We start from the raw sequence: 27782 nt of genomic DNA, 5'->3' as shown, positions 1-27782 counted from the left end.
AGGAAAGTTGGAAGGGAGAAAACTCGAGTGGTGGGGGTTGGGAGGATCGTACGGACAGAGACGGGATGAACGATAATGAAAATGCGGGACGGAGATATAGCGTAAGACGTGAAACGAGATGGAAGAAGAGAGTGAGACAGAGAGAGAGAGAGAGAGAGAGAGAGAGAGANGTGTACGGTGGAGAGCAAGGACACTGGGAAAGCTGGGATGTAACGTGAAAATAAGAAAGAGAGAGAGAGAGCGAGAAGGAGAGAGGAAAGGGATAAACGAAAGAAATAAGAGGAAAGAGTGGGAATAGGTATGAAAAAAGATCATTGAGCTCTCGAAAGAGAGAAAAAGAGCGTAACACGCTTGAAGCGGGCAAAGTATCGTGGAGCAGACAGAGAGAGAGAGAGAGAGAGAGAGAGAGTGAGAAAGGGAGGAGGGGGGGATCGATACAGTGGGATGGAGAGAGAAAGGTAAAAGTCAGAAATGGGGACGGAGACGGAGGACAGGTATGATTGAGCGCGAGCGAGGAGGATAGAGGGGCGGGAGAAAAAGGGAGAGAGAGTGAGAAAGGGAGAAAGAGGGACGATCGAAAGGAAGGGAGACAGACACAGCAGCGAGATCGACGTAAGAACGTAGGAAGGAACGAGAGGCTCCCGTGTCGTTCGCGCTTGCATTGCTTTTCGAAGCTCGCGCGCGAACGGTCCGCTCTGTCGCGCGCGTACATACGTGCGCGCCGATCGATAAACACAACAACGTGAAAATAATTCCAGTCCAGTCTCTCCTCCGGTCCTCCACACGGATCCTCCGATTGATCGCGCGACATTCAGGCCCGACACTCGCACAAGTCGAGAGGAGGGGAGTCGCGTTGTTATCGCGGGGGGGGAAGGAAAAAAGCACACGAGAGAGATTCATCGGCGCGCGTTACGTTTCGCCGGTACGAAATTCGTTTCCGCGGCGCGGTGCACGCGACTCGAATCAAATCGCGCGGAGCACGGCGGCGCTTGGATCGACGAGAAGGTCCCGGGATCCCGTGGAGATCTCTATCGTCCCTATCGTCCTGCCAAGAATTATTCGAAGAATAATTGCACCCGTTTGAGGTCAAGGAGAGTAACGGAGAGAAAGGTAGAGTGTGGAAGTAAAGTGCGCGAGGAAAGAAGCGGAAGGATCTGCCACGAGGGGTCACGAGGAAAGGTATACCGCGTGTACGATTTTCACGTTACACTTGAGAGCGTTCTCGTGTTTCTCTTCTTCTTTCTTCTCGTATTCTTTTTTCTTTCTTTCTTTCTTTCTTTCTTTCTTTCTTTTAACGTTACGCTTTTCGAATCCTTCTTTTTCGTATTCGAACTTTTTGTTCTCCCTCGCGCTTTTTCCCATTGTTCCCGATCGAAGGTGTACATAATGGTATATAGCGTGCTTTTCGAATGCAACAAGTGCAAGGAAGTGTTAGACGGTTAAAATCGACTCATTCGTTTCATTAGAAATCGAAGAAGCGTGGTGCACGTTCGATAAGACAGAAATCTATTATCGATTTTTCGTTGTGCGATAAGGTGAATAAAATTTCAAGATAAGAATAAATTTCGATCGATTCGTTGATGTCAATCGTACATCGATAACATCATTTTCGCGAGTCTGAATGCACTTTGAATGTATTCGCCTGGAAGTTAATATTTGCCGCTTTATTGAACTAGCAATCAAAACGATGACATCATACCGGCTCGCGAGCCAAAATAAACTTCGCTAATCGTGCAACGAGGAAACGCAGAGTCGCGCCTCATCGTGCGCGTACATGCATACATACGTACATACATACATACGTACATACGCACTCCGGATTCTAATCAAGTACATAACGATCGATTCAACCGACTGTTTCCAAACATTTGTGCCCGACTTTCACGTGTTCCGCGCTCCGGCAACAATTTTAGATTTTACGTTTCAACCGAGAAACGTGGAAGTTAAACGCGATCGTTTCGGGATATTGTTGTCGAACGGTTGTGCGCCGCATGTGCATGTAAATAAAACGATAAATCTAAATAGGACGGGAGAGTGAACAACACAGCGTTGGCGCGTTACTTGCTCGAGACTTGAGCGAATATCATAAATATCGGAAATAAAAGACGGATGAAGAGGGTTACGTTAATTCCATCTCTCGTAGAAACGTTTTTTTTATCGCGTGCTTCTGCGGATGAGAAAAAGAAAAAAAAAAGAATTATATCTGTCCATTTCCTCGCTTACACGCGAACGAAATGCTCGCCCTTTTATTCACCTTATATTTTATCATCGTTATGTTGTTTAAACGACACGAGCTCGCCGATATGAATAATTCATGATACTAATTAGTCGAGGACCAACCGATCGTCGTTCCTCTTTGCTCTTTGCGATTTTGCCGATCCAGATAACCGCGAATGGTTTCCGCGATGATAGAAAGATGTGAGAAAGTCGTTTTATCGAGAAAACGAGGATTAATTGGCAAGGAATCGTCGTGAATCGAGAATTTTTCGAAAGAGTTTTCCCGTAAAAAGATCTTCCCGTAGTACACGATCGCGTTGAACACGTGAGAAAAGAAAGAGCGTATATTTTCGTGTTTCATGAGATAACAGGATAGTAAAAAAATTTTGTTTTTAGCATATCTTGGATATTTTCAGCGTGAAACTTACTTAACGTATTAAGTAATTCGAAAAATTTCTTAAATTATGTTAATGAAATGCTAATGCTGTCGGATTTCTATTGGCAATTGGCTGTCAACGAGGTGGTAGAAAATCAAATTAGAAAATGTGATACTCGGGATTTCGAATAGTATGCATACATTTCAATCCATTAAGTTTTGCTATTCCCAACCCGCGTGCGAAGGTATATAAAAAAAAAAGAAGAAGAAGAAAAAAAAAAAAAGGGAATTTCATATTCATGGCTAGGACCTGGCCATTTCGTGGGAGCATATTTTAAATCGAATTCACCTCTTTTCATCGATTCGATGCAGAGGATTCGATGCGTGCGTGCGTGTGGTCTTTCTATTTATCATTTTCAATACACGAGGTTTATTAAGCGATAATAAATTCAAGTTGGGTATCGAAACCTCCGACTATTTGGATCAATATTCAAAATTTGACCACGCCACCATTATTAACCATTATATTAACCAGTCGTAGTAAAATATAAATTTTGTATCTTTCTTGTTGGTTATCATCGAGCAAAAAAGGAAGGGGAGATTGCAAAATGGAAGAGTTTGATATTCGATTGGCGAAACCGATTGTCCGTGTAATTAAATTCAGTACGCTGCCGAGGAATCGATTTTCGATGAATCGTACGACAGAAAATACGAGAACATGAACTCTGACTCTGGTGTACGAGCCCCTCTGGTATCGAGGAATGTGAGTACCTGCAGGCATCGAATTAACGATTGATCCTCTCGCGTTTGTATAACGGAATTATATACTACCCTGTACAAAATCGAACGTGTACCTTTTTCCCGCGTTTCGTCTAAAAATCTACAAATAAATAAATAAGTAATTATAATCGATCGAAAAATATAATAAAATACATGAACGTTAGATCATGTGTATATCATAGACGACCGCGCAAATCGATCGGGAAGAATTGAATTATCGATAAATCAGAAGTGAAACACGTCGAAGAAATATTTAAAGTTATCTCTTTACATATATTTTTAAATAAACATCTCACTCTGAGCTCGCGCAAAGTACATTTCATCACGGAAATAACGAGCCGAGGATGGCTCCATCGAACCTTTTCATTTAGACCGAATCGATTTACCCGAAGCACAAACACGAAACGTATTATCCCATCACGCGTTATAAATCCTTCCCGGCCTCCCCACGTCGTCGCCGCCGCCTCATCGTATCCCGATACGCCGATTAAGAAAGATTGTGCGCGCAATAGGAGGAAGAGATATAATCCCTCGGTTTCGTCTCGTAAAGGAACATAATGCCCGGGTCATATCGGCCCATACGATATTACGTTTATTACGCGTTACACCTATACGCGGAGAGGACCTAGTGGCGCCAACCAGCCGGTCTCCACTTATGTATATCTAACTATATACGTATGCCACTCTTGTGTGCATACGCACCGGCGCATACTCGAAGCCCGCGTATTCGCATGGTTGCCCGTCCGTCCACGTTGCCCACCTTTGCTCTACACGCGTTTTATTTCCATTCGAGGAATACCAGGCCCCGGGTAGACCCGGTAAGACCTGGTATTATAATCTCGTCCACCAACAGATTAGAGCAGCGAATCGAATATTTATAGCAGCCCGTTCTCATGATCGTACGCGCGCCATGTGTCCAACCACGCGTGTATATATATATATATACATATACATGTACGTGGATAGGAGAAGAGAATCCAGGGTGTACAGTGTTGCGTTTCGATAACGCCACAGGAGCTCCATTCTGAATCCATTCTTCTTCGTCTCTTCCTGATCTTCTTTTTCCTTTTCTTTCTTCCTCCCCCCTTCCTCGTTCTCGGCGAGATAGCGTAATCTGGAAATCTGGACGATAAATCGTGAACTATTTTCGAGATCAAACGTAACACGGGGTACGGAATGTACGTCTCGAAGTTATTGGCAATTTTCTCGTTATTTATGCCCTGTATGACGCTGCTTTATGCCTGTCCCGCGTTCCTGATTACAGTGTACAGTGAGAGAGGCGTTTCTTTTTGTCCGGTCACCGCGCCTTTCGTGTAATATTTATACACGCGCGCGATTGTGGATTAACCACCGCGGCACATCCGTTCGTTATTTTCAGTTGCGGTATTATTTCACGACCCCGTTCTAACCGGGGCCCGGTGCATTTTCGACTTAGCGAATAACCGAGCTGTGCCGGTGATTAACGACGTTCCTACATCGTTGGCCATTATCCAATGCGCGCCGCTGGCGCCAGTCATAAATTGATAGTTTCTATGGAATTCTCGCGGCACCACCCTCCCTCGAAATTAATATTTACCCTCCCTCCCTTTTTATCGAATCGATTCCGTTCCGTTTCATTTTCACGTTTCGTTTCACCCGATCGTGGCTCCGGAGATCGATTGAAATCGACAGTCCGTGCGAAAACAGTTGGCCCCAATTGCTCCCGTTCTCTCTCCGTGAGACACGGAGACACGCGGATCGTTGTTCGCGCTAACGAGCGACAACCGACGAGGCGGGCTCGAAACGAGACCGCAAACTTGGTCTTCTTTCCACCCGGAAACGGTCGCCACGGTGCCACCAAGTTTCTCACGAAGTAATTATTGCGCTCCCGGTTCAAGAACCTTCGACAGTTCTCGCTAAGGCCGGGGATTAATGGTAACGAAGTTGCCCGATGAACTCGAACGTAGGTCAGTTAATAAAACGAGTTATTACACCCCCGCCGTAACTTCCGTTTTAAAGCTTTGCCTTTCCCATCGCCATTGGCCGATCACCACGGTCGATGATATATCGTTTACGATGCACGATAAATTTCCATTCGATTCGGAATTATATCCTTTTATATGATTTATCGAGGTATCGTGTAACGCACGCACAAGTATATTTCTTTTTTATTTGGAATAATTTTTATTTTATTTACGCGTTGTTTAACCATGACTTGAGGTGAAAAATTTTGCACGGTAAATATTTCGAAGAATGTGATTATTCTTAAATTTCGAATGTTTACTTGGATACAATGTTATCTTGGTTTCCTCTTCCACGGAGAGGGTACAGATATACTTATTGGACGACCTAGGTGCATTAAACGTTTCTCGGTAAAACGTCTGGAAATACCTGCATAATAAGAGGTCGCAAATCTTATTTATCGCGTGTTAAAGGCCGGGGCGTGCGCGATAAACGAAATGGGACACGAATTATTCGACTATTCGAAAGTGGCTTATGGGGAGCATCTCTCGGGTCGCGATGGCCTTGCCTAAAACTCGGTAGCTTACGAAACAGCACGTGGCTGAGCGGCATCGTCGGGGTGTGGTCTCTGCGGTTTCTCCTGTTACATCATCGCGAATATATGGTCAGTCTAGTCATGCACTTTCTGGCATGCCTATTTCGTTTATTCCTCCTCCTCTTCTTTTTCTTCTCCTTCTTCTTCTTCTTCTTCTTCTTCGTCTTCCTCTTCTTCATCATCTTCATCTTCGCGAGTCCCCGCACGCGCTCAGGATTTATCCACGACCGTGCATGTTACGTGGCGCACATAATCGAGTGCACGAGCTTTAATTAACGCCACGCGATTATTCCTTGGCACGAAGAACCGATTGCATTACGCACGACCAATGCATTAAGCCGTGATAATGGACGACCACTGCAACACTTGCACGTGCTGCCTTCATTTCTCTCAGATATATTCGATTCCGAACCTGCATGTAACGTCCCTTTTCCTCGAACGTAAATTTGACGAACGCGAACCGATTGAGTTGTTGGTGAACGTTTCTATTTCGATGGTCGAGCTGCTGATCGCAATCGTTAAACCGGTGTGAAATTAAATCGATCAGATTTTTTTTCTTTAAATCTGCCATCGTCGAAGAAATCGAATTACAATTAAAATTGCGATTTTTAAAAGATCGAAACGAGTTTCTTACGTCTAACCTCACAATTTAAAAAAAAAAAGAAAAGGAAGAAAGAAAGAAAAAAAGAAATACGTTACAAGGATGTTCGGGAACGCGAACATTTTTCTAATAAATCCAAATTTTCTAGCGATCAAATATTCCATCCTCGTATAAAATTCACGTATCGCATGAATTCGGCATGAATGCGAAATCGCGCGCGGTTTTCTTTGCCAAGCTGTGAGGCCTTCAAAGAAGAAATTGTTTATTCAACATTCCTCGGTACTGAGTAATCGGGTGACAAAGTGGTTTACTCCAATGGTAAAACCAATTCCTCCCTTACTAAATTTTTCCATTTCGATTCCTCGCTTGTGTGCACGCGCGCGATTCCTCCTCCCCACCTGCGTTCAACAGACCTCTGTTTCGCATTCAGGAAAGATCGGTGGACGCGAAAAAGGAATCGAAATTTTTTTTTTTTGTCCCGAATGCCGGACAAATGTCTTTGAAGTATCGGTGGATCATTGTCGACGAGTCAGCCTTGGCACCGATTGCCGGTCGTAAGTTAACGTTCGACAACTTGGTGTCTATAGTTATGCGGTGTAAAACCTTCGCCTGTATACGAAGGAGCAGTCGTTTTAAAATTTCACTCGCGTATCGCAACCGGGATACACCCGGTCGGCTCCTTTTTTTCAATCTCTCTCTCTCTCTCTCTCTCTCTTCGACGACGTCTGCCGCGTTCTTTCGCGGACCAGGTTTAACGTGGCACACCGCTACTACGACCGGTGTGACTCAGCGGCCAGCAATCTCATTCATCGAGGAGAGGAGGATTCGCGACGAATCGCGCGCGTATAAAACGCTTTCGCGACGCGGTTTCGGGGAACCAAAAAGTTTTCTAGGATGGGAAAAGCGTTTCGATAATTAGATCCATTCGTTGAACGATGTCTTGCCTCGTTACCTCGTGCATCCATTTCTTCTCTTTCTCTGTGTACCAGATCGAATGACGAAAATATATCACGTTCACGAGGAAAATTTCGTTTCAATCGATATACGATGAAAGTTCTTCTATCTTCATCCGGAGAATATATATGATTGTGATACGCGAAGTGGTATTGATTTAGAGGATTGAAATCGAGGTTTTTAACTCTACACTCGCATTTCAAAATCTGAATATCTTGTTGTGTTGATTTAAAGTTTTCCTTTTAAAATCCTGCGTTAATTTTGGAGGTTAAAACAAATACAAAAAAGTCGCCACTCAAAGTTTATTTTCGCAGCAAGATTGGATTCATAATTCCTGATGAGTAAATTTAATCGACAATTCTTGTATACCAATTTTGATCTTCGTGGTAACGAATATATATAACACCTTAAGCTCTACGTACATACCCAAAAAGTATCATTGAAACAGGGAATTTTCCTCGTTTTACGCGACACAAATCGTGAATCAAGTAAGACGCACGTTTCGCCTCTCCATCACCATTCGTTCCCCTCCCAGTCTATGTTCTCAACGGGTCAAACGACACAGGAAGATTTAGCGTCCCTACAGCTATAAATTCGATTTTCTGAAATTCTAACCTCGATGGCTGTAACCCCATAGGCTGAGAATTAATTGCCCCTTATAGGGAAACACGTAGCTTTCTCAAACGCGTACATTCCTCAGCGTGTAACGTGTCGCGATATTTCGTTGCGGTGGAGATCTCGAGAAGTCGGCTCCTTTCACGGGGTGAAGGACAAGGAGGAGGAGGAGGAGGAGGAGGAGGAGGCGATTTGCGGCTCTCTTTTGACAGATGTTCCGTGAAATCGTGCCACGCAAATGGTGTACGCGCGTCAAAGCGAACTTTGAATTTCTTTCTCTGTCCGCTGCCCACGCTCGACTCGACTTGGCCAATTCGAAATGCGCGTATAACGATAATCGGATGTGTGTGATTTCATCTCTTATTTTCACAGGGTGTTGTCAGTGGATGGGTGGGCAGTAGTGGCAGAGTTGGAAGGAGGGGGGAGGGTATATATCGATTGCCTCCACGCGTTTATATTTGACTTCGAGGTATCGACGTTGTTTAAGTAGAAAGACTTGTACGAAGAATCGTGCCTATAATCCTATTATAACAGATCATTTCCGGTACACCGATCTGTTCCCCGAAGCATCAAGGGCGATATTACGAAAGGATTACGAAGATAACAATAGATGGGTTGATTAAAAGGAAAAAAAATGTATAATTCTAAATAATGATACGTCGTTCGTTTGACGAAAGAGAAAGAATAAATTCGAGTAAATTCTAATAATAGATAATTATCGGTAGATCTTTCTTGAAACGATAAAATTTAAGATAATAATAGATAGGTAAATCGAACGATTCGATCATCCAAGCGATGGAAACGAATGTGATTTAAAAAAAAAAGAAAAAGAAAAAGAAAAGAAAAGAGAGAAAGAGAGAAAAAGAATTCTCTTGTACATACAAAAGAATGATTCAACGTGGCACGCGCGTAAGTGCATCGCTGTAATTGTTGAAGAGCAGATTCGCACCAAAGATAAAGCTATTCGTCAGTCAGCGGCGTTATTTTTTCCCCTGTCTGGTTATAAATAGATACAGACAATCCGTGTCAGCGGTTTGTGACCCACGGCCTGTTTTGAAACACTTTTATTTTCTTTTCTTTTATTTTTCTCTCTCTCTCTCCCCCTCCTCTCTCTCTCTCTCTCTCTCTCTCTCCCCGCGCGTGAAAATAGCTGCCCATTTATTTCTGTACCGTTAGCCTGCCCTATATTTTTGGCCCCTTAATTTACTAAATCCAAAACACTCTGACAAATATATCCCATCAAACACGCGCAATCATTCCAAAGATTATCACAATTGTTATTTAATCCAAGATCTTTAACACCTCTAACGTCACCCCTCGACGATCGAATTAGCATAATGATACGGGGAAAACTGTACGTACACGTGAGAATGTGTCGTCTAATGTGGCGCGATAACCGCCATTGTCTTTCATTGTCGTTGTAGAAAATATCATTTTATCAAGCTGTGTGTGCTGTTCCATCGAAAAACTTTTTTCGTTTCGGAAGAAAGATCGGAACCTTTCCAGAATTAAATCGAGGGAAAATTTCCATTCTCTTCGGTCCGACCACAAAATTACCCCTTCATTGTTCAGCGACCGCAATTTACATACAAGATGGGAATATGGTTATATCGTTGTTAAGCGAATTCTTACGACGACTACGCGCAATTTCGCGCGGTTCGTCGAGGAAGCTCTTGGGCTCTCTCGCGATTTTTCTCGCCGTCGAATCGATCGTCAATTTCTCTCCTTTCCCAGCTTTGCCGTTTCCCCTCCACCCCCTCTCCCTCCTCCCACCAGCCTCGATCCTCTCCAGACGACGTTTTTTTCTTTCTCGAGCCGATTATTTTCACAAATGCGAAAAATTGGACGGACGCGTGTTCCTTCTTTATTGCCTGGAAACTTATAAATTAAATTCGTGAATAAGGAGCGAGCAACGGTACCGATGAGAATGTCTCTTTGTGTCTGACACGGATCGTACCCAATCCACTCGAGGATCTTCTCTATCGTCGCGTTCCGCGTGAAATATAATCCGATCGTGGAAAAATTATTCTTTGGAAGGATTCTAACTTCTCGGAAGAGGTAATATAATAATTGTAATTCTTCTTCTTTGTTATTTTTATACGAATATTTGGAAGTTTAACTTAACAAGAATAACAATAACGAATATATAAATGGAAGAACATTTATTCTTATCGAATACAATTCGCAAGAATTTTTCCATTAATATAAGAAAGAAATACGCGCAAAAATTGAGATAACAATTTCGTTTTCATATCTTCAAATACAGCTGTAAAAATAAAATACGCGACAAAATATCATAACTCTTTGCCGAAAAAGAGAAGAGTATTCGTTGCTTCTCGTCACTTCGCTGTTGAATTAAACACAATTGAAAATTAATCAATTTGTTCTATCTCTATCTAATTGAACATCCATTCATCATTCAGTTTTCGAAGAGAGTGCGCGATTATCCTTCGCGTAACAATCGTATAATTGGAAGCAAGATCGAATCTCAAATCGTAATCCTTCTCGATCGACGGTGAATCATACGTTGAATAATCGCCGCTGTTTCGAAAGCGCGTACGAGACTCGCATCGCTTACGAATCTTCGAATTAATTCGCCTCGAAGCGAATCGAGGCTTTCGCTCACCCTTTTTATTTCGATCGAATGAATGAAGAGTGGCGGATTGTTATCTGGTCGCATTAACGGCCGATTTGACGAGCAAATTGTCGACCACCAGTATCGCGTCAGTTCCTTCGTTATTTACATTGAGTCACGCCGTAAATATAGATACGCGTTCACGAAGGAACACCGCGAACGAGCCGTGATCCTTTTATCGGCGTACTTTCCCCGTTCGTAATCGGTGATTACCCTAATTCCTTTCATTATCATAATGAAACCTTTCCAACTAACAATTTGCCCTCGGATGAAAGTTACGCGAGAAATTGGAACGAAGATGGAACAGGGTTCACCGGTGGAAGTTATCGAAATGATTTGACGAAGTGGATCGAGAGTAATTTTCCATGCGTGCGTGCGTGACGGATTAAATGGATCGTTGCTGAATTACGAAATTTAAAAATTTAAAAGCTAAATATTAAACTTGTCGTTGTCACCATTTGTATGGATAATAATTCATAATAATATTATTACTCTAATTCGTTCGTTCATTAGAATGTGCATATGGAGGAATATAAGTTGCAAATCTAAGATTTTATAATGTAATTTCCTCGACATCATCGTCAAGAGAAACGAAATGATTCGTCGGATCGAAGATTCTTCCGTTTTCTTCACTCTTCTCGAAGAAATTTCTTTTATTTGCTTTATGAATGAGCGTAGAGGAATTTGGATTCGAATGGATTCGAGCAAAAGTTGCGTCGCGGGAACGTCACGTCGAAATTGTAATGTTACGCGCAAGATTAATAATAGCGGACCCCGTGAAGCAGTTATGCAAGGTCATAGGGAGATTCACTGCCATCGGGGCTTGAAACCGTGCCAGGTCGATTCTTTTTCCTCTGTCCTCGACGACCGCGAATCGGCGCTCTCGATATCGTTTGTAACGTTACAAACACGCCAACACGGTGTGCATCGGGATTTTTTTGGCATACGAATCGCTGCATTTTATTGGGTAATTATAAAATAAAAATGGGACACGTCGAATCTCGGAATTTTCGTTGAAATTTAAAATAGCGTCGAGTTTTGTCGAATTTCGAAACGAAATAATCTCGACTCTCGAATAAATATATTTCCTCGAGGAAAGAAGAAAGGGAAGAGAAAGAGAAGAAAACGAGTTTCGAAAAAAAGTTTTCGAAGAATGTTGCGCGAATCTAAAAAAAAATAATAGAATTAATTTTTGCAATTATCCAATTATCTAATTTAGATAATACGGATGATTGTATGGAAACGTGAAAACGTATCTTGTGCAGAGTAATCACACAGGGATTCTTAATACTTTCTCTTCCGTTTATAATTTCGTTATTGTCGATGATGACGATCATTCGTCATTTCCACGTTATTTTTGGCAATAGATTTCACTTTTGACGATTCGATTTCAATGAATAAAATGGTGATAAAGCGGTCGAAATTACGAGTTTATTGGATGATTAACATACGTACGTTTATACATATGTAGTCTTGACGGAGTCTACATGTTATCAGCCACGATAAATACGTGCAAACCGATACAACGTTACTTCCATTGTTCCGTTTAAACATATAATGCAAATATCATCGATATTTATATAATCAATATACTTATTATATCATGACTCAATTCCAGTAATAGATATTTATAAAAAATATAATCTCGTCAATATTACATGATTTATACGAGCTATTCGCAATTTATCTCTCCCATATTTCCATTAGATATCAATTTTCTTCCTTAATCCGTCGAATTCATCGTCATCGACGAATATCCAAATGCAAATCCAATTCCGCTCTCTCGTATTCTCCTTTACCGTAGCAAAGGGGATATAAAAAATAAAGATACAAGATACGAAAATAGGTATTAAAATTCAAAATTCAAAGTATCTTCGATCCAAAGCGAATGGATAAAAATTTCCATACGTAACTCGTCACCGAGTCTAAAATCGACGAGGAAACTTCTGTTTGTTCTATATCCTATGAGCCTGTTTACCACGAGTAATCGACGTAATCGCCAATTTCAGGCAACCTGCACTTCCGAATACGCATCGAAATGAGCCGCGACATGACGCAATCCGGTCCAAATTTATGATTAATCGCAATTCAGATAGGCGCACGCACGTACGTTCTCCCCGTATTTCTTTTTTCGGCTCGGTTGTGGCTTTTGCACGCCGCGGATGGAAGATCCGCGCGCACGAGCCCCACAGCTCATGCGTACACGCATGTACGGATGCTGGCCGCGGAATATAATAGCGGTAATACGATGGAACTGGGACAGTTCTGCTTTGACGCGCGTCTTAGAAGCTTCCACCTGGCAGCTCCGTTTCGAACCGCGACTCTTTATTTTTAGAACGTTCCATCCACGGGAATCCGTTCCTTTCCTCCGATATCAAGCGAGGGTTATCAGAAATCGAATAGGAAGTGATCCTAAGTTTTGTGCTTTCGCGTGAAACGATATAAATATTCGCTTTTTTTTATCTTCTTTTTCTTCTTGTTTTTTTTTTTTCTTGGTGACCCAGTGAACTCTCGGATGTGACATTTTTCCGTTCGCAAGTTTGGAATCGCAAACTGTGGGTCAAGTGTACGTGGCTCGTTCTACTACGTTCTAAGGAAATCAGAGTGAGTTCGTTCGATTCAAGTGTTATACAATCACGTGTAAAGGTTGTTCCCGATACGTAGAAGAGACAGTGTCAACTTTCACGTCACGTTATTTTTCTTTCCTGTTACGAAAGTTGATATATGCGCGTCTTTTTTTTTTTCTCTCTCTGTCTCTCTGTCTTTTTTATTCGTCTATTTGTTAACAGTCTGTTGTAGCGGATTATCGCGAGTGTCCATGAGAATATTACGTATATATGTGTGTATACGTGTCTGGGATGTAGTAGCGTATCATTCAGCAATATTTATTTTGAATGGGCATCATCTAAGAGAGGGGGAAAAGGGAATGTTGATTTTTCTTAGAATTCCTGATAGTTTCGAATATTTATATTCGCAATATGACGCGAAAATTGGTCGAAAATAAAAGTAACTGCGAATATATAAAGTTCGAAAATTTCTGAAATTTACGTCGAAATATAATACGATACAAATGATACAATTATCAAGCAATTTTCTTAAGAAATTTTCCTTTTTTTTTTTACAAATTATAAAAGGAAATTGATCAAATTGTTATATCCTTAAGGTAAAAACCTCCAAATTATTGAGAAACAATCTTTAAGCTCTTTTTGCGGAGGTATTTTTCAAAATTTTTAATTTCGAACGTTATATGGAAATGCAAATAAATTGTTATCCCGTTTGATCAAAATATCGAATACACGCACAACAAACGTTTTATGAAGCTTTTCCACGAAGATGGAAATATTGCAATTCCAGAAAGAATAAAAAAAATATTTCGACATCATCGTTTGCAATTTTCGACAATTATTGTCAAAAAATAATCTTTTTTGCGAGATCGAAGTGCAATCTCTTATTAAAGAGTGTTTTAATTTTCAAAACTTATTTGGCAAACGATACTCGAACTTTCCAACTCCGAAACGGTTGAACGTTCAATTTATGCCCCATTTGTTTGCATTTCGAATTATTTCCGCGCCGTGAATGAGTCACGCAATTTTATCAAAGAAGAAGCTAGTTCCTCCTCTAGATGGGATGTCGGATAATGACGATAAGCGCGATATTTATACCGATTATTCGTACTGACGTATTGCCTCTTCTCTCGTTTATTACGCGTCACGTTGCTCCCCGTTATTAACCTCTTCGTTTGCAATTATCAATTTGCAACACTTGCTAACACGGCTCGTAATATTCTCTTCTCTCGGATGCGCGAAGAAGCGGCCGTTCGTTAAATCGTTTTCATTAATTGGACGTTGTCCGCCACAAATGATTAGGAAAATTGTTAAATCATCGTCTCTCTCTCTCTCTCTCTCTCTCTCTCGAAAGAGAGAGAGAGACATCTCACAAATCATCGCACGATTTATCTTTCGCGTTGCGTTCGACCATTTGAAATTTCGCGCGCGTTTCCCGCGTTTTTCACGAAAAACTATTCGAACCATTTCTGGCGGAATGATCGATCGATCGATCGTGTAATTAATACTTGTCCGGACGTGTGGCGTGATCGCAGCCGCGGTTTACAAATGCGAATTTAGAACGTATAAATGATTCGACTGTTTCCGAGGAAAACCGCTGATTTATCTCGTTACTCGATGCATAGCAGACGGTTGGACGTTACTCGCCTCGTATTTTTATCTAGATTGTAATAAAATGTTGCTCTCTGTGTTCGCATTATTCGACTCTTAGGTCACGTACGGACGTGAGCGCGGTTGGATGTGAATCCGATTGTTTGGTAGTCGAAATTTGAGCGAAATATCGTCTCGATAATATATTTTGATCGTTTGAATATATATATATATTTTTATGCGTGCGTGATTTTAATATAGAGATGAGCTTTCAAACGTAAACGACTTTGAATAATTTGTTGTTTTTTTCCTTTTTTTTTTTTTTCTTTTTCCTCCCCACCCAGTACGAAAGTTGCACGATGTGAAAGGAGGTCGTAACTCGATGTTATTACTTTCTGGATATATCTTCTGATTTTTATAAATGAAATTATGAAGATTGTGCAAGTTTGTTATTTTCTATTACTGAAGAAAAAAATATGGATCTAAAAGCATGATCTGTTCCATTTTTTTTTTTATTTAATTTTTCCTCGTTGCGCAACGAAATAGATTAATACTTTCTTTATGGAGAATGATCTCATCGATCGATTCCATTCCAAGAAACTGAGACGATTTTTATCGTCTTCTCGTATTTTTTTTTTTTTTTTTTTTTTTTTTTTTTTTTTTTTTTTTTTTTTTTTTTACAGTGCAGCGATAATTTATTTACGAGTTATTTCAAGTGATCGAATTATCACGACTCGAGCAAAAATATACAAAAATTTGAGAAAACCTCGAGGTTCGAGACTCGGTTCATCGATCGTACGGAACATCGTGAGTGTGCATGGCGCGTTTTATTTGCACAATAGATTCCCCGATTTGTACATGTTATCGATGCCGATGTCACGTCCCGACATTTCATGGTAATCGTAACATTTGACCTAAGAGATGCATTGTTTCTTAAAAAAGAACAGCGTTTCAAACATCACGCGACATTTGTTTGTGAATGTTTCATGCCTCTTCTAATAGCAACAAAAAAATAGTTGCCAAGCATTCTGAGAATCCTTTGGAAATGTTTTTCATGCGTTTTCAATTTACATCGTTTCATAGAATCCCGTATATGTGCGCCTATGCTGTATGTCATTTTTCGCGCATTAATTGCACGCGCAGTCAGCAAATACGACGATGAACTTTAAACAACGTGTTTGAAACGTGTGCCACTCGGCTCGGCCGATTGTGAGAGATGCTAATTGCTATCCACACAAACTTGGAGTGTTATGCGTGAAATTGCATTACTCTCATTCCTTGTGCGTGTTACTGACATTACTGCGACTCACTGACTGACTGACTGACTGACTTATTGTTTTTGATGGGAGTGCGAGATATTTATGTTTGATTTACACTTTCGCGATTTCTTTCGACGTTTCGTTTCGGAAACTCTGAATTTCTGAATTTCTTTGAATTATTGAGTTATTTGAAATATTTCGAATTTTTCAAAGTCTAGAAAGAATCGAAAGAGACGATGCCATCGATAGAAAATACGATCGTTGTCAAAGATTTTTATTATTATTATTTGTTGGAATATTTTAAAGAGAAATAAAAGTTTCGAGAAATTGAAAGTTTCGTCGAAACATTATTTACAGCGAAATTTTGTTCGACGTATAATCGATGGTGTTCGCCACCGATCAAAGTGATCGATGCATCCTGTTTGGAAGCACGAGCAGTGGCCTATTCATTGAGAAAAATTCGGTCAGGATGACGATATATTGCTATATCGCGCCAGCGTAAACGTAAACGCTGAATTAATGAATATATAAATATGTAAATGGCGAGGAAAATCGTTGTTCGATGAAATTTGCGGTCATCGTAAAGATTCTTTAACCTACGGCACGACAAACGTTTCCTCTCCGCTTGATTGAGATCAGAGGCCTAATCCCTCGTCCCGCCGTTAAAGGGTTGTTATTAAATTTTAACGAGATACGGTTAGCCACGCATCGTAGCCACGAGCAGTCTGGCTGCTCCAAAATTGGCAACGAATTTACACGCTCGAATATATTTTCTTCATCTTTCTTCCAAGGAAACAAAGGGTTGTGAATAATGCAAGATTTGCGTTTGATCGAAAGAAGGAAAAAAATAACTTTTGTATTTCTCGCGTGGTATTCGTTTCTTCTTCTTCTTCTTCTTCTTCTTTGTTTATTTCAATTTGCATACCTACAGAGAAATTTTCCAGGAACGAGAAAATTGAATAAACATTTTTATCCTCGATATTCGAGAATAGACCAAACGTATTTTCAGAAATATTTCCAAGAACGCTAATCCAGTATAACGACTTCTAGTAACGATAACGAGAAAGAACAATTGTTCTCGGCTTCAACGTGTTTATATGCCACTTTGAGACCAGAAGTTCATTAAATCTAGACATAACTCGTTCGAACGATACGCGATCCATTTATACGTAAAACGAGGAATAATTAATCGTGACACTTGACAATGGAAACAACAATCGTTCTATTCGATTCTCGTAATAAATTGTTCGTTTTTTCCCCCCTTTAAAATGAAAACATATTTCGAGCTCTTTAATGGGGTACAGTTTATATTGGGAAACAGGATATTCGACTGGATACTTCAATAAACATTTAGGTCTATAAATCTCCAGGAATTATGGTTTATCGACGTATTAATGGGTTCGTGTCATTTTCATCCGTGTTACCGTGACGAGATGTTAATTGAACAGGTTCTATTCCACGCCTCTTCCGTTTACCGATAAAAATTTCCACGTTTAAATCACTTAGTAAGTATTTTTGATATATTTCCATCGAGCTAAGCACAATATTATCATCTTGTTATTCGGATAACAGTTTATACGATATATTCTTCGTTCCATGAGAACGGAATCTCGTAAACTGGTAGATCCTACATTTTCCAACTACTTGACAACAGTAGCGCTCAAACGAATCATTATTTTTACACTCGAAATAATTTTACATCTCTTTGTTTTTTCTTTTTTCTTTTTTTTGTAATTTCATTAACAAAATTTTCATTTCAATTCCAATTTTTTTCTCAAACTTCTTCGCAACGTTCCATCATCATTGATTGTTGTTATTCCGTCGTTGAATAGTTGTTGCTGATTTCGTTAGATGTCTCACTAATCCATTCCTTCTCCCAAGTACTTTCATTATAATCGAATACCATATATTTGATATATTTATTTAAAACTTTCACAAGTTCCTTGAATGAAAATCATTAATATATAAAAACTCGTTAAGAATGAAAATCTTAAATATAAAATATATTCATTCTTATGTTTCAGTATCAATAATATTCGATGTGATATAACATAACATTTTCCAAGAAACAAAGATCCATTGGAAAAACGCTAAACTTCTCCTATTTCTTTTCCTTTTCCTGAGACTTTGAATCTGTGATACTTTTTTTTTTTCTTCTTTTTATTTTCCGACATAAGCGCGGATTAACACGGTTGGGAGACACTGTCGCAACATTTTCACGCACTCAAAACTGGTGAGTCGATGCACGCCTCGGTATATTTGATACGAGCTGGTGTCGCCAGCGTTGCTGTCAGTTGTAACGTAATATAGAACTTGAAGAACTCGTTGAGAACGCGTTCTAACTGCCGCGTAAATCCGCCCACTGTGTCGTGTAAACAATTGCAAGAATGCTCGGCTGTAACCCGGTATTCCATTCCGATTGTCTTCCTAGTTTTGAAACAAATTTCTCGGATCCTCCTCCTCCTCACAGTATCGCTTCCGTTGCTTCTAGAATACCTCTCGAAATTCTACTCCTCTTCCCCCCTCGCGTACTATCGCTTCCAATATTTCTTTCCCTCTCCCTTCCTCCCGTATTTAAAATAATACGCAAGATGAATTTTCTAACTCGTTGCCAACTCGAATATCGGCTCAAGTTCACGCTCGTGAAAAACGGCGCGGTAAATTAATCGGGAATAACGATCTCCGCGACTGGCGAGTAGTTGGCGAGCGAGTCTGAAAGTCGAAACCAGCGAATGAAAGCGCGAGATCGGAGAAAGTAGGCACGTAGCACGTAGATAAAGATCTGCGGTGGATGCATTAGTGTCGTTGCAATCACGGGGAGTGCGCTGCGACGGCACTGGTATTATGACAGCGCTCTTTGATCGTTGGCCACCGCTTCGTTCGCAGAGTTGTCTCGCCAGAGATGACTCGAGGAATTTCTCTCGACGGCCGGGGCTCTCGTTTTAAACCGTCGAAACATCAACCGGGTTGTTCCACGTCGTTACAACGTCATTTCGAAGCCTTAATGAAGATATACGAAAGCGATAAACGTTAGGAGGGTGACGTGGAGAAACAAACAATCTTTTCGCCGGTGCGCGTCTCGATGTAAAATCGGCACACGGTACGTGTGTGCAGAACGCCTCGACGAGGTTACGTAAAAAGTCACGTGAGCACCGGGACGAGTTGTTTGTGTGATTTTAATGCTCCAGATAAGGAAAATCGGTTGAATCAATAGCTGTTAACACTGGATGTGCAACGATTGTGCAAGGCTTTTTGCGCTCGCGTTTTGTATTGTTTTTCGATTTTTAGATTTGGATTTTTTAGATCTGGAGCTTTGGAAAATTTCTTCCGGAGAAGATGGAAATCTTCGTGTCGAATAGAATAGAAATAAAATGGTACGAAGAATGGTATTTTGTATTTGATGTTTCGAGACTTTTCGAGGTTTTTCGAGCGAGATCCACCGCCAGATAGCGCGGTGGAGTTGTCGAACTATACTCGATTGGTTGGTCATGATTTTGCAAATTGCATCCATCGTCTCGATGTTGGTGTAAACGAGGCGTGAATGAGAGAAAAGAAACGTGAATGTGATTATCGTATGCTCGCCGATTGGTATTTATACCACGTGTTCGCGGCAATTTCATCATGTTATGGCAATCCTCCGAGCGATTCGTAGCTCGCTGTATATGCACGTACGTTTTGTCTCGAGGTTTATCCTCGCGCTTGTACTAGACGCTATAAAACTGCGGAAGAGTTATAATATTACACTTATGCGCACTTATATGCTCGTGTTAGATTACCATAAGTATGAGGTGTAACGAGTACAAACATGGGCCGACTCTCATTTACGTTCAACCGGCGCACCGTATAATTTTATTCGAAGTTTAAGGTTAATTGCCACGGCCTTGTACACTTATTTGCATCCGTGCAATCGCAAATCCTCGTACTCGAAATTATCGATCGTAAATTACTTAGTACATTGAACGTTGGTCCAATTGCGCGTTCGTAATGAAAAAAAAAAAAAATAAATAAAAAAATAAAGAAAAGAAAAGAATTAATAATACAATTCAACCTTCGAGCGTATATTCGGTCGTCTTCGAATGAATTTTTATATCCCTCTTGTTGGTCTTGCCGCGTTAAATCTCGAAACGTCTTAATCCCGACTGTTTAAAGAGTCGATACACGTCTCGTAACTTTCGATACTTTACGATCGAGCACGATTTCAGGAAGCGTCCGTGTCGAACGCGAGGCGACAAATAAGATTTTTTAATTTTACTCGATTGATGGTTAATCCTTTCACCTGCTCGAACGCAATATCTTCTTCGATTAACGAATTAACGAAGCGTGTACATTTCGTAAATTTTCGTAAATTATCGTCCGAGGAAAATATCTTTCAGAAAATGTCGATTAAAGAAAATGCACGCACAGTGAATGAAAATCAGATTGCTAAATCTTGTAACCACGATCGCGATGTATTAGCGCGTTGGTAAGAAGGAAACTTTGCTTCCAATTGGAGCAAGACGAAATCGAATCCATTCTCAATGCGTGACGAGCAATATATTCGTTTCACACCAGATTGTGACCTACATTAAACGCAATACGATACACGCGATATATGGTTCCGAGTGGTGGAATAATTACGCGGGGACAAGCAGAATGTGAGGCGTCACAACTCGATTCGAGACGAAATAAGTCGTGATTCGTGTGACGAATCGTGTGGGACCAAATCGTCACGGCGATGCGTCACACGAGGCGTGGAGGATCGTGGAGACTCCATTCATGGTCGATCCGTGTGTTTGTTATTGCGGGCAGGAAATAAAAAATAATGCCTCTATGACATCAGTCGACCGATCGATCCGTTTTGCATGGTGATGCATGAAGCGCAATCGGACGGGTTGCAACGCGACGGTGTCATCGTTTTGGGTGTGGGCGCTGCCGACTGTGGCTCCGTTCGCGTGTAATTATAAAGTGGCCATTATTTTTCGATGCACTTTGCGCTCGATCAGACACCGTTTGTTTAACCGTGATCGAGCGTGTCCGTGAATTTTTTTAATGGAAGGAAAATGGTTTTAAATTTAAAAATACGTATATACGTATTTCAATATTTCCATTGGTTGTAAACTAATGGATCGAAGTAATCAACTTACTAACAATTTATTCATGGAGTCATTGCTATTTTTAAAAGTGTTTGAAAGATTCCAACGCTCGACTATAATTAACGATCATTGATTGTTCGCGTTATCTATGATATTCTTATCCGAATATATAAATGTTCAAATTTATCATAAAATAAGGGAACATTTAATCCAAAATCTTGTTCTGATGTAGAAATATGAAAGTATATATTGATAATTGAATACTATAATTGTTTTGAAGTTGATTTAATTTAATGTTTGTTTGTTTTTTTTTCCTTTTTTTTTTTCTTGGTAATAATTTATAAGATAAAGAATTGGATTATGCAATGTAGAGAAAGATCCAATCATAAATTTTACGTAAATTTCTATCGTAAATCGTACGACCACTCGAGTTCATAGCAATAATTCTAAGACACCCAATACTACCTACGTAATTACGATAATCAAACGCGTTTTACGACCGTCAAACGCAAAATTGCTCCTTGTCATTATACTCTAATATCCAGGTCCCTCGTCGTGAGTGATAAAACTGTACAATACGTTATACGAGCGTGAATAAAATCGAATCTACTAGCCGGAAAAGAAAAAAAAGAAAAAAAAAAACACCATCGAGCCTTTTACTAGATCTCCCCAACGTAAGCTTCAACGTGCTTCAATTCAGTCAAATTGCCTTTATTATTCGACGTTCATTCCGACATCACGACACCACCAGTGAAGAGGATAGCTCGTTGTCGAACGATCGATAAATTTTTCGAAACGACCGTGAAACGAAAGTTTATCCATTATCGCGTTGACCGCGCGAAAAGAATTCAATGACGATGCGTAAAATCCATGGACGGATGGCTCGCGTTAAACGATGATCGCGTGGATTGCGTTCTATCAAAATTGAATTGAAAAATTCAGCAAGATGCGATCGATATTCTGATGGCGCGTCAACGTTTTATCCCTTGAAAAATCCTGTGAAAAAATCGACATTCCACAAATATCGAACGCGTTGATCAAACGTGTTACGAGTTCGTCCGTTATTCGCGAATAAAATGCACTTTGCATTTTAGAGTATCGCCGAGTATTACGCCTGGTAGCGATCGTTTTCAAGTGTAATGTACTCGCTACTTATACGTACGTACGTACATGATTGGCCATTGTCGCTGCTCCATGCACGCTAACGATCATTGCACGTTCAATGCATTCCATTGAAGACGATAAAAGTTCATTGATATCGTTTTTGCGCAAATATTTTAATTTCCTCCTCGTCCATACTATACCACAATGTAAAATGTACGTATGCTTTTATAAATTTTTCTATCTTGTCGTTAATCTTATTACAATTTTACTTTTTAATTGTAATTAATATTCAATATACTATTATAATATTTCATTTCATCGAGAATTATTTTATTCGACATAAAATAATCGATACTTACTCTTACTCAAGAAATTAAAATCTCTTTTGTTAAAAGTTTGGTTAATTTTTTTTTTTCACAAGGAGAAGGGGAATTAATATTCCTCGAGAATCCTATTATTTATGATTTTGAAGAAAGTAGCGGTAAATCTTGGAATAACGAGGGAACGATAAAATCAGGATGGAAATTATTGGAAAGTTGATCGGGAGTGAATCGATCCACGGTAATCACGGTATAGTTACCGAAGGGAATTCTGCAGCAACTGGTCGGTTCCGTTAGGAATGCCTAGATTCTAAGCTGCGTCCACCGGGTCTATTCTCGCCAGTCCAAGGAAACGTATCGTCAATAAGATCTGTGAGAACGGCTCGCGGCATTTTTGGTCCGCGTTCGACTTCGGTTATACTATTTTACGTCTATGTTTAGATCTGGTCCAGCTGACGTCCATAAACTAGGCCGAATAGCTGGGCGCTTCTATAATGTTTATTATCGGTTCAAAGATCACTCTTTGCCATTATACTTGACGTCGAGTGTCCATCAATGAAATTCATGGGATTTCACGAAAACTGATTTATTCCTCCCGTATTTTCATTTCATTTCTGTTTCTTTAAACGCGTTGAATTTAACATCTATAATATGCAAATGTATGTTAGAGAGTAAAACTTTCGAGAATCATTTCTTCTTACTCAAATGGATATACCGTAGTAGTAGTAGAGAATGAACGATCGTTGAAAGTAGTTTTCACTCTCGCGACACAATTCGTTTCACGGGGGAAGAATACTTCTCGAAAATTTCTTTCTCTTAGATTATATCTCTAAAGGTATCTAACTAAGAAGAACGACGAGTTCATTCTCCCTCTCCAACGAGAATCCAACGAATCCCGGCCTTCTTAATCATTTTATTCTCAGATTATTATTATTATTATTATTATTCCCGTCCAAAATCGTGTCTTGCTTATTCGAGACGTAGTGTTAAACAATTGTTGATACGCGATCGGTTTCGCAGAATTTCGCGCATCGATTCAATTCGTGCACGAATTACAATCCTTGCTCCCTCCCCAGGAGGATTGAATAAATTTACATTAACGAGATTCGCAGGTGGGCTGTCGAGATGCCAGATTTAGATGGGCGAATCGGGTAGAATCGGCATTTAGAAAATCGTGATTCGTTTCCATTCGTTGCGTCGAAAACGAAATATCGCGTATATTACTCTCCCCCCTCCTCTTCTCCCCCCTCGATTTAACGGAGTCGAATAGCGGATAAATAAAGTTATAAAAGTTTCTGGGACGGTTGACAACTGGCTCGGATCGTTCGGATACGGTTAATCAGATTTGGAAGATAGATGGAGCGAGAAAGTTGGGCGGCATCTCTCCCGAGGAATTCTTCGTTTATTATCTGTTTGACAATGTCGTGTTACGTGTGTTGGAGATTCGTTTCATTAGCTCGCCCCTTATCGCGTAATGAATTTCCACCTTTCACTTTTATCTCTGGCAAACATTAACTCCGATTCAGATTCCATATCTCTATCATGCTCGATACGTGCCTCGAGGCGTGATGCATCGCGTTTTATTTATCATACATAATAAAATTTCGAATCATCATGGATCTCGCTTTTGTTTAAATTTCACTTGTACAACTTTCTAATCGTTTCGTTTGTTTGTCCGCAGATGTGGCGATTAAGGTTTTGGATTTACGTGCTGGTGGTAGCGATATCATTGGCGCAAGTGAGGAGGGTCGTCGCCTGTTCTTGCATGAATAGTCATCCTCAGACGCTGTTTTGCAATTCAGATTTCGGTAAGGAAATTTCGCATTAGAAAGGAGTAAAATGCGTAAAATGCGTGTATATCTTTGCTTTGTCCGTGTGATTTCTGTACAACGAGAAAAAATTGCGATTACCTTTTGCGCATAAATTTAGAAAATATTTTTCCTCCCAATTATTATTATTATCAGAGAGAAACAAAATCATATCGTTTTTTATTTTATTTTATTTCGTTCTTCGTTCTATCCTCGATTCGAACGTTATATACGTATAAGGAATAAAAATTTGATGTGTTAATTTTATTCCTTCCTTCCTTCCTTCCTTCCTTCTTCTTCTTCTTCTTCTTCTACTTTTTCTCTTTCTTTCTTTCTTTCGTAGTCATTCTTGTAAGAGTGAAGAAGATGACGAACGTGAACGAATTCGAAACTGCGTACAACGTGAAAGTGAATAAATTCTTCAAGGTTCGTACATCCGACGATTTTTCTTCACGATCGCTTTGCGGCGTTTTGATTTAAACGTTTATCGTCACCCTATTATTACAGGCGAACAAGACAACGTATCCCGCGCTGAGGAAAAATATTTTATGGACCGCGTCCTCGGACTCCATGTGTGGAGCACAGCTTAAAGTTGGAGAAACGTACGTTGTGAGCGGACGCGTGATTTACGGTGATAAGGCGCATATATCATCGTGTGGAATAGCGATGCCTTGGCGTTTTGTGACGAGCAGACAGCGGAAGGGCTTCAGGCATTTATATCATTCCAGTTGTATGTGCAAAGTGAGTGAGGAAAAATTCTGGTATTATTTTTTTTTCTTCTTTTTTTTTTTTTTTTGAAATTAAAAAATTCTACGTCACGATATTTGATATTTCGATGATATTTCTGAACCAAGAAAATCAATTTCTACAAATGTACATCGATCCATTCGCTTTCGACACATTTCGCTTATTTAAAAAAGTGAAATAAATATGTCCAAGCGTTGAATTTCGAGCGACACTTTGTAATAATACGAGTAGAATGCATTGAGCTGTGCAAAAGTTTCCTCTATGATTGTTTCCCTTTGAATAAAGCTCGTCCCATCTCTAATGGAATTCTCAACAATGTTCAAAATGTTCTGAATCTATCAGTAGAAGGGGTAATTTATTTTACGTGATAATTCAGAATTACTCATCATCTTTCTTGTTTTAACCTACGTTCATTTTGTTTTTTTTTTTTTTTATTTTAGGTTCGTTACACACCTTGGTGGATCAAAGGTATAACTTTGGAGAACACAGACGGCACGGAATGCCTGTGGGAGAGCAGGCCAGGTCCCGAGGAGTGTCAAAAAGATTTCGGCATCTGCATGTACAGAGAATCTGGATGCTATTGGACACCCTCGGTGCCTTACAAAAACTGCATCAAGAAGTATCAGCTGGAACGCGAGCAGAAAAGAGCGCGAGAACCTTAATATATTCTTCCGTTTCGATTCAATACGAAAGTAGTCTGTGGTTGAATGAAAGATTGATTGATCACGATGGCGAAAGGGAGAGAGAGAGAGAGAGAGAGAGAGAGAGAGAGAGAGAGAGAGAGAGAGAGAGAGAGAGAGAGAGAGAGAGAGAGAGAGAGAGAGAGAAAGAGAGAGAAATCGACGTTGTTCGTACACGTAACACGTTTCGATTTACGATCTATTTGTAAAATTTCGCGAGATTCCTGGAAGAATTTTTGTTTATATCGTTGGTAACGTAGAGAGATAGAGAGAGTATCAACACGCAGCAAACTCGTCGCTGTGCGTGGTAAATTAATGCTAATTCTTTTATATATTTATTTAAGTCGATTAATCGACGATAGTGATCGAAGAAACATTTGTAACAATTCAGAAGAATTCAGAAGCGTTCGATCGATGAAAGTCAACGTTTTGATTGAAAATTATATGTAAATTTAAAAATCTTTTTTTACTCTTTAAACTCTCGATTGACTAACTATTCAGTAATGGTTTTTTAATTGTCAATTGAAAGAGTATAAAGAGTATAAAGAGATTCTTGAACAATTGTGCGACTTGTATTATTAATCAAATGCTTCTGAATATGCTTTCAATCAAGTAACTCGAAAACTTTGCAAGTCAAATTGTAACGATTCGAAGACGTTGGCATTAATTTCTCAATAACGTGGCGTTTTTCATTTCAGCATCGCGCCATGCTCTATTTATTGTTCTATCAGAAGTATTATTAACCGGGTGAACGTTGTGTGGACGAGTACAAAAAAAAAAAAAAAGAATTGTTCGTTAATTAAACAGCGAAGCAGCGGAATGATTGAAAATTATACGCAGCCAACCCGGAAGCCGTTGTTCAAGGGCACTACGTGAATCGTACCGACTCTTGAGACTGCTTGCATTTTCATGAGAATTTTTACTTCGTTACTACGTTTCGAGGTTTGTTGCATCGCATTTTTGTATCATTGTGGATTCCTCGTTAATAATTATTTATTTCGTTGACCTCTTTTCACATCTGAATAATAAACGTCGTTAATAATGTATTCGACGTTTATTTAATCGGCGTTAAGGAAGATTTACATTTACAAACGATTTTTTTTTTTTTTTTTTTTTTTTTTTTAAGTAACAACGCTTCGTTTAATTGATTTTCACAGCAACCTCGACTGAGTTTCGTTTCGAAATCTGAAATAAGCAAGTAATAACAAAAGATTGGCCATCTCTTTTTTTAGTTGTACATATTAGGCTATTGATGTATATTATACATTTTTAAATTATTCTCACTTTCATCTCGTTGTACGTAGCTTTGCTCTTTTTTTTTTTCCTTTTTTATATATATAAGAAGCTGCTAGAAAGTATTTAATTTTTAGCGAATCCTTGTATAGGTCAGTGAATATTGAAATAACGTAATCTATGTTTTCTAAAAAAAAAAGAGAAAAAAGAAAAAAAGATAAATTTTATTTAAAAGAAGGAACATAATTCCTTGAAAGAAACGGAGAAAGTCCAGATTTATTTCATGTTATCTCAGATTATGTTATCTCGTTATTCGAAGGATAGCACAAAGATGCTAAGCGTCGTTATTAGAAATGTTACAAATCAAGTTGGGTTTCTCTAACCTTATGTATCCGAGCACGATCGTTATATTGTTTCTTGCCTGATGGGGACAAGAGAACGTAGACGACCCCCTTCACGTGGGTTTAGAACTTTAGTACAAAAGTGGTAAAAGCGCGCGACACGGCGGAAGAATTAGCCTGGATTTTCCTAGCTTGAGGACGTAACACCGAACGATGTATGTTCTTAGTCTTTTATTAGTTCTTCCATTTGATAACTTTTGTAAGTATTATAATATTTGAAACGAGAAATGGGAAAAAAAAAATAAAACGAGAAACGTATAATAATAATAATAATAATAATCTTCCCCTTC

General features: G+C 39.7%; 2 protein-coding genes across 4 annotated transcripts in view; one reads left to right on the top strand and one right to left on the bottom strand.

Moving 5' to 3' along the window:
• LOC122721038 (synapsin) overlaps positions 1-27782 on the bottom strand; it is a 50102-nt gene that overhangs the window by 14087 nt on the left and 8233 nt on the right. The gene's annotated exons all lie outside the window — the stretch shown is intronic.
• On the top strand, positions 689-27759 carry LOC122721039 (metalloproteinase inhibitor 3). 2 transcript variants are annotated; one of them, XM_043948238.1, is made up of 5 exons: positions 689-1179; positions 24305-24431; positions 24775-24857; positions 24939-25172; positions 25619-27759. In XM_043948238.1, the coding sequence occupies exons 2-5, from the start codon at positions 24305-24307 to the stop codon at positions 25838-25840; spliced, it is 666 nt and encodes a 221-aa protein (XP_043804173.1). In that variant the 5' UTR covers positions 689-1179; the 3' UTR covers positions 25841-27759. The 2 variants fall into 2 exon arrangements, with proteins under 2 accessions (XP_043804173.1, XP_043804171.1); XM_043948236.1 differs by lacking the exon at positions 689-1179 and adding an exon at positions 13148-13318.

Source organism: Apis laboriosa, unplaced genomic scaffold (assembly GCF_014066325.1).
Source record: "Apis laboriosa isolate Shangri-la unplaced genomic scaffold, ASM1406632v1 scaffold13_cov153, whole genome shotgun sequence".
In the NCBI taxonomy this organism is placed as follows: Eukaryota; Metazoa; Arthropoda; class Insecta; order Hymenoptera; family Apidae; genus Apis; species Apis laboriosa.
The sequence above is the reverse complement of the archived record's forward strand: the minus strand, read 5'-3'. Positions and strand labels throughout refer to the sequence as shown.

What these genes read in the sequence shown, in the direction of transcription:
- LOC122721039 (XM_043948238.1), top strand. Translation starts at nt 24,305, where the DNA reads ATGTGGCGATTAAGGTTTTGGATTTACGTGCTGGTGGTAGCGATATCA. An exon ending in AAGTGAATAAATTCTTCAAG is followed by an intron (nt 24,858 to 24,938) that starts GTTCGTACATCC and finishes CTATTATTACAG; the next exon opens with GCGAACAAGACAACGTATCC. An exon ending in ATTCCAGTTGTATGTGCAAA is followed by an intron (nt 25,173 to 25,618) that starts GTGAGTGAGGAA and finishes TTTTTATTTTAG; the next exon opens with GTTCGTTACACACCTTGGTG.